This window comes from Corylus avellana, chromosome 11 (genome assembly GCF_965113065.1).
Source record: "Corylus avellana chromosome 11, dhCorAvel1.hap1.2, whole genome shotgun sequence".
NCBI lineage: Eukaryota > Viridiplantae > Streptophyta > Magnoliopsida > Fagales > Betulaceae > Corylus > Corylus avellana.
Window position 1 is genome coordinate 4,740,178 of NC_142500.1, and position 15,780 is coordinate 4,755,957.

At 35.5% G+C, this 15,780-nt stretch overlaps 1 protein-coding gene across 3 annotated transcripts in view; it reads left to right on the forward strand.

The window, feature by feature from the left end:
• Positions 1-15,425, forward strand: part of EMB3142 (nuclear pore complex protein (DUF3414)) — a 38,862-nt gene extending 23,437 nt beyond the window's left edge. Inside the window, exons 20-45 of one of the 3 annotated variants that reach the window (XM_059575887.2) lie at positions 892-1,010; positions 1,193-1,343; positions 1,437-1,549; positions 1,640-1,721; positions 2,070-2,156; positions 2,288-2,365; positions 5,293-5,496; positions 6,136-6,228; positions 6,303-6,416; positions 6,547-6,717; positions 6,876-6,931; positions 7,009-7,081; positions 7,167-7,357; positions 7,444-7,570; positions 7,720-7,797; positions 8,937-9,101; positions 9,627-9,791; positions 9,869-10,006; positions 10,668-10,811; positions 11,113-11,235; positions 11,362-11,457; positions 11,584-11,721; positions 11,842-11,942; positions 14,181-14,300; positions 14,404-14,539; positions 15,019-15,425. In XM_059575887.2, coding sequence (XP_059431870.2) covers positions 892-1,010; positions 1,193-1,343; positions 1,437-1,549; positions 1,640-1,721; positions 2,070-2,156; positions 2,288-2,365; positions 5,293-5,496; positions 6,136-6,228; positions 6,303-6,416; positions 6,547-6,717; positions 6,876-6,931; positions 7,009-7,081; positions 7,167-7,357; positions 7,444-7,570; positions 7,720-7,797; positions 8,937-9,101; positions 9,627-9,791; positions 9,869-10,006; positions 10,668-10,811; positions 11,113-11,235; positions 11,362-11,457; positions 11,584-11,721; positions 11,842-11,942; positions 14,181-14,300; positions 14,404-14,539; positions 15,019-15,102 — 3,147 coding nt within the window. In that variant the 3' untranslated portion in view covers positions 15,103-15,425. Of the gene's footprint in view, positions 1-891; positions 1,011-1,192; positions 1,344-1,436; positions 1,550-1,639; positions 1,722-2,069; positions 2,157-2,287; positions 2,366-5,292; positions 5,497-6,135; positions 6,229-6,302; positions 6,417-6,546; positions 6,718-6,875; positions 6,932-7,008; positions 7,082-7,166; positions 7,358-7,443; positions 7,571-7,719; positions 7,798-8,936; positions 9,102-9,626; positions 9,792-9,868; positions 10,007-10,667; positions 10,812-11,112; positions 11,236-11,361; positions 11,458-11,583; positions 11,722-11,841; positions 11,943-14,180; positions 14,301-14,403; positions 14,540-15,018 lie in introns of those variants that run through there. The other 2 variants (XM_059575888.2, XM_059575889.2) reach the window with 2 other exon arrangements.
• The last annotated feature ends 355 nt before the right edge of the window (positions 15,426-15,780 follow it).

Consider the following 15,780-nt stretch of genomic DNA (forward strand, 5'->3'; position numbering starts at 1 on the left):
TTCCAAAAAAAGTAGTCCTCTCCAGGTTACCTATGATTTAAGCCTTTCTAGCCTTTTCCTCATCAGATAGGGGTCTATCTTCTGCAAAAAGGACAGGATCACGGAGTTCATCCAAACAAACCTTTTTTTTGCTTCTTGACATTGCCAAAACCCTCATTCCATTTTTTCAAGTCAAGTTTCAAGGCTTTTAGTTTACGAGCCAAGACAAAACTAGGGGAGCCTTGAAAACTGTAAGATGACCACCACCAATTTACCTTTTCCACAAATCCTCAGATTTTAGTCACATATTCTCAAACTTGAAGTATCCTCTGCCCATAACATCACCACAATCAAGCAAGTGCGGAAAGTGATAGGATAAAACTCTATGGAGCCTCCTCTGAGGAACACCAGGAAGCTGGGCTTTCCAATCAAGGGAAAGGAGAAACTAGTCAATTTTGGACCACAATTATTAGACCACGTGTAGTTACCACCCACCTTAGACTCAGTTATAGTTTGCATACTTGATCTTGCAATTTAGGTCAAAGTATTATACCTGATATTAGGACTTTGATATGCAGTTTTGGTGCAGGTTTACCGCTCTTTAGAAATACATAAACTATGGCCCATTCTTAAAGAGTTAAAGTTTGAACCCTGTTGTTAGTTTAGTATGCTACCTAGCCTTGAGCTATTGCTTCATAGTACTAAAGTTCAATGGGTTGCACGGGCCAATACATCTCCAAGCAGAAGTGCTTAAGCAAAAGTAGGTAGTTGTAATCTTGGCTGCATCACACTTTATTTATGGTACTATGTTTCTCTCTAATTACATGGTGAATTTGTTTGGTATTTTTTTCTCAAATTACATGGTGAAGCTCCATTGGTGCTGTTCTCATTAGTTGATCCTTTTCCTTGCAGCCTTTGGATGTTATACTCACACAAGATCATACTCAAATTGTAGCTTTGTTGGAATACGTCAGATATGAGTTTCAACCACAAATTCAACAGTGCTGTATCAAAATCATGAGTTTATTAAGGCATCCCCCTTCTCATATATTATTTTATGTTATCTTTTGTTGTTCAGGGAGTTCGGTACTGCTTAGAGCTTGTATTCTAAAATATTCTGTAGCTTTGCATGGTTTGGTAATGGTTAAACATATATTTGTTTAGTGGGAAGTATTTTGAAAATCTTTATTGTTGTTGTTGTTTTGGGTGATAGTTCTCGCATGGTTGGGCTGGTACAGTTGCTTCTAAAATCCAACGCTGCCAGCAGTTTAATTGAGGATTATGCAGCATGCCTCGAATTACGATCAGAAGAGTGTCAGATCATAGAGAGTAGTAGTGATGATCCAGGTGTTCTTATAATGCAGGTTAGTACTTGTAGTTTGTGTCAGGGTCATCCCACCCGATTCTATGGCTATTGTTTTCGACAAATTTCATGTATATCCTCTACATTTTTGCAGCTTCTAATTGACAATGTCAGTCGGCCAGCTCCAAATATTACGCATCTACTACTTAAGTTTGATCTTGACACCCCTGTTGAACGGGCTGTTTTACAGCCAAAATTTCATTACAGGTTTTAATGATCATGAGTTGTCTTAAACACTGTTGTATTTGTTTGTCTCGACTTTAGCAACTAAATGTGCATTTATTATGTCATTTGCAGTTGCTTGAAGGTTATTCTTGAAATATTGGACAAGCTTGTAAAGCCTGATGTGAATACATTGCTTCATGAATTTGGATTTCAGGTTAGAAGGTTTTTGATCTGGTGTTTCTGGTAGAAAACAAGTCCTAGCTTGGAGAAACTTTTTCATATATTGATTTTTTCAGTTGTTTGTTTGGATTTTTCTGACTTTGCTTTAGAATTTTAACCGTTTTTGAGTTGAAATCAATGTTTTTGAGCTCATCACTGGAGTTGACTCATGCACTTTGCACCGCTTAATCAGTTTCTGTTGTAGATTTTTTTGATTCCCTTTTCAATTGTAATTCTTTGGGAGTGTTTTGTGTATATAAGATTTCCATTTTCTTTTTGTAAAATTTGAAGTGTTTATGAAAAATAAAAGAAAATGAAAATATAAACTCTTTGTGTTTCGCAGCTTCTATATGAGTTGTGCTTGGATCCACTTACTTCTGCTCCTACCATGGATCTCTTGAGTGGTAAAAAGTATCAGTTCTTCATAAAGGTAAAGAATGGTGCTCCCTTTTAAGCATTTGAAGCTTTTTTAGATCATGCTCTTTGTGCCAATTGTAGTTTTCAGTTTCGATTTTCATTCCTGCTCTCATGTGTCTGTAAATTTTCTCTTTACTATGACAGCACTTGGACACTATTGGTGTTGCTCCACTTCCTAAACGAAATAGCAACCAGGCACTTCGAATCAGCTCCCTTCATCAGGTCTTTTTCATGCAATAATTTAATTCTGATGATTTTTTATTGCATTATTGGCACCTGATTTAATCGTGTTGCAATGTTGAATTTATAGTGTGGTGATGGCATCTAAAGGTGCCAGTTTACTATGTATGGCCATTTTGATTTTCCATTCAATTGTGATTTATACAAGACCGTTCTTATTTCCCCCATTTGAATTCGAAGTCATACACACACTTCGATCACTTAGGCACTGGGATGTTTCTAAGATAAGATGCTATTATTGCACACTGTGTATTAGACTTCAGACAAAGCTTTACCTACCACCATAATTTGATATTTCATTGCGAATTGATTCCGATTGTGTATTTTATACTATGACAGTGGAAACCATTATTAGACTCCAGTATTCACATTCATTGTGTATACTAATATGTTGAAATTGTTAGTCATACCTGGATTATTTTCACAAATTTTTCTGGAGTTGAACAGCATATCATTGACTCTTAAACCCTTAATTGTCTGTTCTATGTTTGCTGAATTTATGTCTGATTCTGAAACTAACTATTAGTATCAAGAGCCAAACTTGTAATCTGGATTTGTGCAGGACTGGCATGTAAATACCAAACCAGTTGATATTAACACTAAACCTTTAACAAACATTCTACTTCTTACTTGATATTCGAAATGTTTGAAATCCTCACTTAATGGTTAGAAAACTATTAATTACAGAAATATCACAAGTTCACAAAAAGAAAAAAAAAAATCTCCAGATATGGCTCAATGACTGGGAATAAATAAAGGACTCCAAAACAAATTCAACACGACCTAACACGTTGGAAAAGGAAAAGAGTTTCAAAATACGGAGTCGTGTACATCCCCAACACTACAGAAAGTGACGCATGTCTAACCCCAAAAATAGATGAACTAACAAGCTCCTCAACAAACTCAAGTGTCCTGTTTATTGAAACGATAATTTGCCACCTAAAAAAGTAACGTGCAAAAGGAGTGGGGAAACTCTTGATCATTTCCTTCTACATTGTGATGTTGTGGCAGATTTTTGGAATTTTGTTTTTTCAGATGTTTGGAGTAGAGTGGGTTACTCGCCAATCTGACTTAATGTATGTAATCAAAGCGGGTGGAATAAAAGTGGATTTGGTCCTGCTTATGTGGTCCAAGTTGAGTCTGACTTGTATAGAATTTAGATATTGAGCTCTCTACAGATTTTGAACTTGGGAAATCTCATTCCCAAAAAAAGAAAAGAAAAAAGATTTCGTAATATCATAGATGCTTACTAAGCTGGCAAGCTTCACAATGCTTGGACAACTGAGGACTAGGACTAGGGAATTGACACTTCAATGTAGAAAGTGAAGGACGACCAAGACAACAGTGTCATTGAAGAGTAGAGACTGATGATGGCAGAGTGCAAGAGGGAGAGATAGGTGCGAGATCCAGTTAATATAATCCACTAACTTCATGCCACATACCAATCATCCTTCTTGTCTTGAAATCCTAAAAAATGCACAAAAGGGGTAAAAACTAACAAAACAATTAAGATCTTGGGTAATTTTACTAATGGATAACAAATTAGAAGGAAAATCAGGAACATGAAAATAGACTATAACTCAATATCAGGACAATGCGTGTGGTGTCGGAGTCGGCAACTCGGGAGAGGGAACCATTAGCGAGGGTGACACTTTGAGGTGTATTGACAGGATGGTAATCAGAGAGGGAAGTAAACGAACCAATCATATGTTCATTTACTTTAGAGTTGATGAGCCATGGGCTAAGAACTGATTATACTCATTTTATGTATAGAAATTTAATCAAATCTAGAGCTGGACTCAAGCTAGCAGGTGGTCCAGATGTGGCTGGAGAATCCTCCTAAGAGGAAACTTGATTGGTAGACCTAGATGGTTTGTTGTGTAGATCCCAACAATAATTCACAAAATGATTACTACAGCCACAATGAGTGCATTTGTGAGGCTCATGACTCCCAGTCCAGCAACCACCATGAGAATCACTACAACCTCTACCTCCACGTCCCCAACAGGAACTACTAGAACCACCATGGGGCGGCAACCGAAGCAGCACTATCTCCATTACGCTTAGAACCCAATTGAGAACTAGTATCAGAAAGAGTAGCACGTTGAATCCGAGCATAGGAAGAGATGGGAGCTCTAGACCACCCAAAATCTATGCATGAACAGACATACTCGGGTTTCAAGCCGAGAAGAAACCAAACCACATTCATATTTTGACGTCATTTTCCAGTCTTTATGTCAGTGGAGAGTAGCTGATACATGTTCCTCTCCTTACATATGGCCACAACTTGATTGTAATACTTGTCCATAGTTTGTGCACCTTGCTCTAGTCCAAAATATTGTTTACACCATTGATGACGGTAATATCAGCACCATCCACCCCCAATCACGGGTATGAAGCCCAATTAGATGTGGTTTGAAGGTAGGTAGAGGGTGTGCAATGTAATCAAACCCTAGGCTCTGATACCATGTTGTAGGCTTTGCATAGGAAGAAAATAGAGGAAGAAGAGGCTATGTTGTTCTACGTAGCCTCTCTCAGCTCATAATATATATATATATATATATATATATATATATTGTAAAATATAATACAATGACCGAAATACCCCAACATGTTCTTTTAACCCTAACAAACTATTCTAACAAAATATATATGGTTATGTCTTCTGAAGTATTCAAAGGATCCCCACAAAATATCTAGAAGTCCTTGAAAAATAAAATATCATGCAAGTATCCCTCTTATGACAAGGTAAACTAAAGTACTGAGAGTAATGAATAAGCACATAATCCCCATGAAGTTTGTTTGGGGTATTACAATTAAACTCCATGAATCTCATGTAGATGTTATCAATATTGTTCATTTCTAAGACTTCATCCATATTGACATCCCTCTTGGTTGCTTTTGTCCAGAGAGCTTGGTTGTTAAAACTTTTAGCAATTGAGTTGCATGCTGGTGATATGAGTAGCTCCAATCACCGTGAGGCATGTCACAATATTCTTGCTCATCTTTTTGGGGGGGAAATTGTTGACATTGGAGACGTTGGCATGATACCTCATTCCTTTCTTCAGAATGGTGCAGAATACTCTGGAACCAGAACTATCAGTAAGAGTAAGGTACTGTTTGTTACTTGAATATTTTATGTTTCTTCTATAACCTATTGGCATAACCTGATAAATTTTTGGTTCTAATTGGTTTTTATGCTTTGAGCATTATATGATAGTTTGCTAAAGCATATTCTTGCTTAAAAATATTTTCCATTTATCATTTTACTCAATAAATAATTATTTCTTTCAAGGATCAAAGTGAAATCGTACTGCGAGTATTTTCATTAAGTTGATATTTTACTTAGGTTTCGAGTTATATTGTTCCATTGTTTATTTTATTATTGTTTTTCCCCCTCTTCAATCAGTGGGCAGTATTAACAGAATGACTGGAAAACACCCTACCAAATGAAGAAGTATATATGAATAGCAACAAACTATAATTTGCATGTCTTGAGATCCTTCTTTGTCTGTTTTCTGGTTTTCCATATGATTATTTCTTGTTTTGACCAATTACTAAAATTTGTTGCTAAAGGCTTGAGTGAATGAGTATGATGATGTTACTAAGACTGTTGTATTGTTGTTGCTATCTCTTGTTACTGCAACATTCTCAAATTTTCCAACTTTTATAACTGTTGTGGGTGGGACCTGCATTCTCATTATTTTGCTGCTAGAAAATTGATTTTCTTTCTTGGATCAATGTTACATCAGGTTTTGGAGTTGCTTGAAGTTCTCCAATTTAAATCCCCTGATACCACTATGAAGCTTTCTCAGATTGTTTCTAATTTAAAATATGACTTGCTGGTAAGATTCTAGTTCTTCACGGTATTCAATTATTTTGTTCCTGTGAGCTGCATTTAATTGTGTGTGATTTTTAGGTAGAGGACATACTTGGGAATCCAGCAACTTCTGGAAAGGGTGGTGTCTACTATTATTCAGAGCGTGGAGATCGTTTGATTGACCTTGCTTCACTCCGTGACAAACTTTGGCAGGTTGGTTTCTTGAATTAAGTGCCAGAGATTGGGTTTCTGTTCTCTAATAGTGTATTCCTGGTTTGTATATGTTTTCTTCTGGGAACTTCATAAAGAGAGTTCTGATGCTGATTCTAGTTTATTGTATCAGAAATTCAATTCTGTTTACCCCCAGTTGAGTAACTTTGGCAGTGAAGTTGAGCTAAATGATGTAAGAGAGACAATTCAACAGTTGTTGAGATGGGGATGGAAGTACAATAAGAACCTTGAGGAGCAAGCTGCCCAACTTCATATGTTAACTGGCTGGTCTCAAATTGTTGAGGTCTGTTAATTTCTTTCTTTACATATTATTGTATATCAAGTGAGAGCTCATTGAATTGAGATTTTAGGTATGCATTATGACATAATTATGGAATATATTTTATCAAGTTTATATTCTCTAATTTTGCTTCATTTCTCCCCCACTAAATGCCGTTATAGGTCTCTGCTTCAAGGAGAATTTCGTTGCTGGAAAATCGATCCGAAGTTTTATTTCAGTGGGTCTCTTTATCATCAGTGCTTCTTTCATTACTCTGTTAGACTCTCTGTAATTGTTTCATCTGGTCATGGACAGGGTTCTTGATACTTCTCTAAGTGCATCTGCTTCTCCAGACTGTTCACTGAAGATGGCATCTATTTTGTGCCAGGTACATTGATCCATTGGTGTTGCTGCAGCTTGCACTTTCTTGTTGCTTATTGTTTTTGACTTGTTCTGATATCAAATCTCTTTAGGTTGCTTTAACATGCATGGCGAAACTACGAGATGAAAGATTTTTGTCCCCTGGGGGTTTGAATTCAGATGGTATCACATGTCTTGACATTATCATGGTGAAACATTTATCAAATGGTGCTTGTCAATCCATATTGTTTAAGCTTGTCATGGCAATTCTTAGAAATGAGTCTTCTGAAGCTTTGAGGAGACGGTATGGTTTCAGTTAAGATATCCTTGCCGTTTTTGATTGTTGAAACATTTCCATTGGCTTCTGACCACTTATCTTTCTATCTTCAGCCAATATGCTCTGCTTCTTAGCTATTTCCAGTACTGCCGGCATATGCTTGATGCTGATGTTCCAATGACAGTTCTTCAAAACCTGCTTCTTGATGAGCAAGAGGGTGAAGATCTGGATCTTGAGAAGGTGTGTTGTTTCTAAAAACTTAATGCAGAAGTTTCTTTAATTTGCAGTGTCATCTACTTATCAAAACAAAAACAAAAAATTGCAGTTTCATCTGTTGCTGGGAGAATTATTCATGGTGATTATCCTATCCTTTTTTTTTTTTTTTTCAGATGGACAAAGAAAAGGCTGAACTGGCTCGAGCTAATTTTTATATTTTAAGGAAAGAGGCACAATCTATTTTGGATTTGGTGGGTCTCTTGTTCCTACTCTGATTGTTTGTGTACAATGTCGAAATTAAGGCTCCGTTTGTTTCAACGTAAAATATTTCTTGACATAAAACGTTTTCGACTGAAAATATTTTTCGGGAAAACTATTAATTTTCTAATGTTTGGCTGAAAATATTTTCTATTGGTGGGAGTGGCATTGGCTGGGGTTGGTGCCGGCAATAGAGGGGGTGGTGTCTAGTGTGTGCCATGGTGTGGGCGTTTGCAGGAGGGAGGGTTTGAAGACAAAAGCTGTAAAAGGAAAATGTCTTGTGCTTAAAAAAACTATAAACCATTTTATGGAAAACAATGTGGTGTTATACACTTGATGAAAATTTTTTATGGTTGACGAAGTTTTCCAAGTATAGTCAAACACCAGAAAACATGGAAAATGTTTTATGGGAAACGTTTTACATCGAAACAAATGAAGCCTACATGCATGGACTCTAGAGACACTTATATCTATCATATTTCATAATATGGATGTGCGTAAAGGTATTTGAGGTCTTATTGATCATTACAGATAGTTCTCAACTGATTACTAGCTATTTTGAACAGTTGTTATCTCTTTGGCTGGGTACGGGGAAAAGGTGCGTGGGGGATTCTAGAGTAGAAAGTTGGGCATCGACAATTGTTATATATTATTATATCTCTATTGACTAGAAATGCTGAGGGGCTTTTATTTATAACACACACATATACTCACATATGCCTTTAGTCTGTTTTCTTTCTTAAATGAGTGTGGGCAACAGATTATCATGCAATTATATAGCACATCTTGGAGGATTTCATGTATTGATTGACCACTGATGCATTCATCTTATTTTGAACTATAATCATACTAATCTCGAAGGGCTTCGTTCTTCATGAGACATTAATCTTTTATTATTCTTTACGTTATTCTTCTTTGTATTAAATTTAAGTCCTGCTTCTTATTGACTAAAGATTTGGTGCTTTTGGTGTCTCTTTTGGGATTTTTATCTGGTCTTTAGGTATTATTTTTCTCGTGTGTTTACTGCTCTCTCAATATTTTTTATTTGCTTTCTTTGAATTCCATGTGATTTTCACAACTGTTTTCCCTCTCTCTTGATCTTTTACATGTTTTTTTAACTTCAAATCTCCAGGTAATAAAGGATGCAACTCAAGGAAGTGAACCTGGGAAGACAATCTCACTCTATGTTCTAGATGCTTTGATATGTATTGATCATGAGAGATATTTCTTAAGCCAACTTCAAAGCAGGGGATTTTTAAGATCCTGCTTCATGAGCATCAAGAATGTTTCATACGAGGTGTTTATTCTATCTGCTGTAGTGTAACCATTAGTTCATGCATTTATGTTTTACCAGATCATGTACTAAAACAGTGACATAATTTGGATAATAAGATGCAAGGGCCCACAGTTGTTTGATGGTGGCTGGGCTGACGAGAAGGGGTTGGGGTGATGGGGGAAGAAGATTGAGGCCGAGTCTCGGTCTCTCGCAGAAAATGTTTTGCATTTATTTGAAAATGTAAACCATTTTCCCAATTTTTAAGCTTCTTTTTTGGTTGATCGAGATTTTTGGTTGACCAAGTTTTCCTATCCAGAACAAACACCCGAAAATGATGATAACATTTCAAAAATTGTTTTACGTCAAAACAAACGGAGTCTAAATTTTATGTCTTCGTTTTCCTATGACATTAAATTGGGGATCTCCTGTTTGTTTTTCCTCTGGACTGTCTGAATTCCTAATTGTTTTGCTTCTACGTTCTTTTGTTGGTGATATTCATTTTAACGAAGTTTCAATATGATAAATTAATCTAAACTTTTGTTTTAGGATGGTGGGCATTCATTGGTGTCGTTGCAGCGAGCATGTACCCTTGAGGCTGAACTTGCTTTACTATTAAGAATTAGTCACAAGTATGGAAAATCTGGAGCCCAGGTTCTATATTCTATGGGTACTTTAGAGCATATCGCTTCTTGCAGGGCAGTCAATTTTCAGGTGAATTACCACTGTCTATTGGCTCATTGGTATTATTTGCTTCAATTCACTGAAATTGAAACTGAACTACTTACCAGGGAAGTTTGAGGCGGCTTGACATGAAGCTTCAAAGACATGTGGCTCTGGATTTTGACAAACAACGAATGATCATAACTCCAATGTTGAGATTGGTCTTTTCTCTAACTTCATTGGTTAATACATCTGAATTTTTTGAGGTCAGGTTCATTTTTCTAATTTTTTACCCTAACTAGTTGAATTAACTCCTTAGATGTTGGAACTCTTTGCTGCCAAATTCCTTATATATTGTAATGCATCTCCTTTGAAACTGCAATTTTATGCTTCACTTGAGCTTTTGCAAAACTGTGGTTCTCTTATGATAGAATCCTGATTTATCTTGGTGGAACCTCATTTAATAACTTTTACCTGTCAAAGAACTCATTAATTAATTAGATCTGCCTTTGTCCAAACTGAACCTGAATTCCTCTCTCCTCTAGACTTAAGGATATTGTTCTTACTGGACAATCTGTTGCTTCTCAGTGCTGTGCTTTTAGTAGTTATGTCTTCCATTTATACCTATGCTCTTCATGCGTGGAAAAGTTGGAACAGATCATGATCCAGTATGACCTTCAAATAGTTATAACTATTTATGCTCTGTCAACAATTAAATCTTGGTGTGACCTCCAGCTCACATGAGCGAGCATGTCTGATCAAAATTTACAACTTTACTCAAATTAATATGCCAGATTGAGAAACTTCTGTCGATTTTATTTCTCAATTTTGTGAAATATTGAAGGTTTTACTGAGGTCTTCCATGTTTTTCCTTATTTTATATATTTTGGAAAATGCTATATTTTTATAAATTTGGGTGTATAATAGGTGAAGAATAAAATTGTTCATGACGTCGTAGATTTTGTCAGAGGACATCAACTGCTAATTGATCAAGTTCTTCGGGAAGATGTTTCTGAAGCTGATGAATTGACAATGGAGCAGATCAATCTTGTTGTTGGTATACTCAGCAAGGTAATGATCCTTAAAGATTTGTTCTGGGCTAGTCTGATACTTGTCTCTGGCTTTATGCGAGAAATTCTATCACATTATTTGGTAGGTGGGATGGCATATGAACACTGAGAGATGTTAAGCATTCTAATGGGCATCCAAGTGGATCCAAAAGTATCCATTTGCTTATACCTCATTAAAAGTTGTCCTGCTATTTCTCTATCAACTAGTTTTCTCTTGTTTTATTTTTTTAGGGTTGCATTTGTTTTAACAAACTGTTGATTTTCTCTCCTTTTTTTTTTTTTTTTTTTTTTTTTTTTTTCAGGTTTGGCCCTATGAAGAGAGTGATGGATGTGGTTTTGTTCAAGGGCTATTTGGTATGATGCGTGCTCTATTCTCTCGTGAGTCAGAGAATCCTAGTTTTCTTCGATCTGTACAGCATCTTGAGGTTTGCTTATAGCTCTTTCAAAGCATAGCCAAGTCAGGAATCAGCTTATATATAACCACTGTGCTCTCCTTTCCTATTTAGTCATTATGTTCTCTCATTTTCTTTTTCTCCCTGTTTGTGTTTTAGAATCAGAGGAAATCAGAACTGAACTCATTTCAGTTATGCTTCAGCCTGAGCTCCTACCTATATTTTCTGGTCACAAAGAAATCCCTGAGACTCCCGGTATGTGTACAAAGATTGAGCAAATGAACCTATATAGTTTTTATTTCATACCTGTGTCAGTTTGGGAAACATTGTACTCAATGGTTGGGCAGATATTTCTTCTCTTACTGACATGCATTTTCACAGGTTTCAGATGCCCCCTCAGATTACCATGCTGCTGTTGGACTTCAACAGCCCACATTGAACTTACTTGGTTCTCTTCTTAATTCTGTGACAACTGCTCTAGAAAGAGCAGCAGAGGAAAAATCCTTACTACTCAATAAGGTGCAAGAGGATCGCAGACTAGCATAAATATTATCTTTGTGTTGCATTCTATCTATATACTGGTTAATTGCTATATTTGCTATGTTAATTATCAGTAATACTATGCTCATGCTTTGGCAGATTCGTGACATAAATGAACTATCAAGGCAGGAGGTGGATGAAATTATCACTATGTGTTCTAGGAAAGATTGTGTTTCATCATCTGATGATATACATAAAAGGTAATTATTACTGCCTGCTTCTCTTCACATCTTCTGTTTAATTCTTTCTCTTTTTTTTTTTGGTCTCACCTTCTGTTTACTCTTTTGACTAGATAGTTTAGTTCTTTCTTCTCTTTCCTTTAGAATCTTTTGCTTATTGTTCAGGTTCTTAGAAATTTGTTAGCAATGTCCTCGATAAACCCAAAATACTTTTTGACATTTGTTGACAACCACAATCAAAGAAAAACTTGTATTCTAGGATATTCTATTATTATATTCATAAAGAAAATGGTATTCTTTATCTATAACTGGGAAGGGTTGATCATTATGCTGAAATGGGTTTAAGATGCTCCTTTATACTATAAAACTTATCATGGAGTTTTTTTAAAAAAACTCTATGATAAGTTTTATCGTATAAATCCACAACTTGTCAACATTTGGTTGTACATTATTATCATGTTTCTATTTTTGTTTGAAACTTGGGGCCGAATAGATTAAAAGAGATCCTACATTTTCTTTTTCCATTATTTCTCTGTTTTATGGTGTGGTTTGGAGGCTGGGGGCATGGGATAGGTAAGTCCCTGTTGCACTGCACCTGATTCTACAATCTGCTAGAACATTGTAGATTCTTTACCTTGCCTTGGAACTTAAGCATAATTCTCTAACACGACAAAACTAGGTAGACTGGTCCATGACTTGCAAATATAAGCTTTGTATGCCAATTCTGTGTTGTTAAAGTTGCTAATACCAGATAATTTCTTTCAGCTGGTGTGCCTTGGTTAATTAATTCCTATGTTCACTTGTTAGAGCATTCTCAATGGAAGAGCCAAATGTTATTTTTATCTAAAATGACTCTTCAAATGTTTAAAAAACCCCCTACATTGGATTAGCTAAAAGAAAATGTAAAATAGATATTTGATTGGAAGAGTTAAAAAAGAAGCTAAATGTAGCAGTACTTTTTAAGGGAGTTATTTTATTTTTCATTGTTTCTCTCATCTGTTTTTCTCTTTTTTCCAAATCTTTTCTTACTTTTTCTCTGCATGTTCTCTTTTTCCCAAAACTTTTTCCATTTTTCCTCTCACGTGTTCTCTTTTTCCCAATACTTTTCTTACTTTTAAAAATATTTTAATAGAATAGATAGAAATATAGCTAATCGGATGTAAAGACATTTAAAAATGGCTTAACTAAACTAGATAAAAGTGAGTTTTGAGAAGCTATTTTACATAAAAATATGGCTCCTCTATTGGGAATGCTCTTAGTAGTTTAACTTATTAGATATAAAATTTGAAGACCATTAAATATGATGTGTCCATATGCTAGAAGGGTGTGATGTGTCCCCATTCCAGAAACATGGTGAGGTGTCCCTAGTGAGCTGTATCCTATCCAGAATATTCTACAAAGCTTCTATATATAGAAAAGAATGTCTAAGAGAGGGCAACAATAATTAAGCCCATTTTTTTAAATAACCTATGTAACAATATCGCCTCCCATACTGTTGTTTGATGAGTAGTAGAATTTCATTGAGCATAAAGTGGAAAAGGTAGCAAGTATACAGCAGGTGTACATATCAGCTTCCAAAAATTTGCAATCCAAAGAGATAAGATCTAAAAGATTGGGAATGACATTGGACTGTGCTTGCTAATGCATTCAGCCAATCAAGGTGATCCTGAAAACATAGCTTAATCGAATTCCAACTTAGCTCATACTGCTGATGATGCGGTTATTTCACTCTCTCCAGAAGATCCACATTGGGCATAACTCTACAGTCTCATGATGTTCTTCCAATAAAGTGTTAAAATGTACTGACAATGCATCTTACTTCTTTTGGTTTATTCTTCTGTTAAATTCTTTTGTTTTTCTATCAAATTTGAGTTAAATGTACAGTCTAATTTGTAAGACTTCCAGTATGTCTAAAGATTAGATTCAGTTGGATGCAGTTAAACATGAAATCCTTTGACTAATACAGCAATTTGATACTTGAACATACACATGTTTAATTGAAGCTATAGATATGCTTCTGGTAGTATCTTCTGTTGGCTAATTACATATGTTCCTTCTAAATGGTATCACATATGTGCTAGAGCATTCGCAATCACCTATGTTGTGTAAGTTGTAAAGAAGATCCATCTGGGCCTTCCTTGATTGCTTGTCCTTATTGTGTATTATGAGTTTTCATGTCACATTAATAACTTTATATTTTTTCCTGGAACATCTAATGTGTTCTTATTGTTTTTGCAATGGTTCCCTTTTATTGCACAGGAGGTATATTGCAATGGTGGAAATGTGTGAGGTTGTGGGCAATAGAGATCAGCTAATTGCTTTATTACTTCCCCTCGCAGAACACGTGCTAAATGTCATCCTAATCCATTTCCAGGATAGGTAGCCCTGAAAGCAATGATCCATTCTTCTTGTGTGCATGTTTACTTGATGTCATTTTGCCATTAAATGTTGTTTTCCTTTGGCTAATCTAAGTTTTTATTAGCAGTTTTGTCAAATCGGGTGACAGTGGAACTGTGAAAACAATTACTTACGGTGCCAACTCAGAGTCAGGAGAGGACATATCTTTGTTGTGTGGAAAGTTAATTCCAACATTAGAACGGCTTGAGTTATTAAGTGAGGTATGCTTCTATGACTTACAGTTTAGTGTCTGATCAGATTCGAAGTCTGTTTTGTTCATTGCATTAGTGCCATGTTTATCAAGTTAATTTTATGAATTTAGATATTCACAATGAGGTAAAGAAAATCCCTTGCCTTCAATGTGGTGGAATAATGGTCATAATAATGAAAGACGAGATCCATCATCTCGTTATGCCCCCCTTCTGGTTTGCTGTTTATTTCCTAGTAAAGAAATGATTTCCGACTCCTAGTGCTGCTTTTTGCATTTTAGTGGAGATTTGGTTGGAAATGGGTCCTTCACGGACCTTAGTAGAGTTTAGTTTAGTTCAACTTCCTTGATGGCTTCTTCGACAAATTAAATGGCAATGCCAGATCTTTTAGTCTGGTCATATTTTTCTGGGTTCAGGTTGCAACTTAACTAATATTTGCGCTCATGGACTTTAGAAATTGGATATTTACATGTTGGCTGTTGTCTTCTCAGGATAAAATAGGCCACAATCTTAAGGTGTTTCTGAGAATAGTAGCTTCTCTTAAGGAATTGACAATTCAGAAGTTGGCTTTATGAGAAGGTTTGAAGAAGCTGACGGCAGATTTTCATTGTGCGTGTGACTCTTGATGTATTCATTATCTTTATTGTATATTATGAATGTATCAAGTATATCTATCTAATCTTTTTTTTTTTTGGTAAAACCTGTAAGTTGTAAGCTTATTTGTTTATATGAACGTAAACAATTTAAATATGATCTTTTTAAGCCGAAGTTTGATTGAGCTCTTAGCCACAACCTTGTTCCCTTTTCAGCTTGATAGATCGACGCTCCATAGTTGGTAATATCATTTGCTATATTTCACCGCAAAGTAATGTTACATATGGGTCCTCAGAAATGTCTGTAAATTTCCGCAATTTTAGAAGTAGATGTATGAGTCTACTGCTAAGCAAGTATAAATATACCGACCTTTGTAGTGTGATGTGAGTCCCATTTTCTTATAAAATTTCTCTCTATTGCTTGTAAAGCAGCTATTGCAATGCATAGTTTTCATAAAAATTTATTTTTTTGTCATAACTGTTTTGTAAGTCATACCTTTTAGAGAGAATTTTACATAGTAGTAAAATTAAAACTTCTATTTTCCTTTCCATTTTCTTTTCTTTAGTATACATGTAACTCCATACTTATAATATGAAGTGAATGAAACAGTTGATATCATGTAACAATGTAAAACATATTAAATCACAATAGTTGCATAT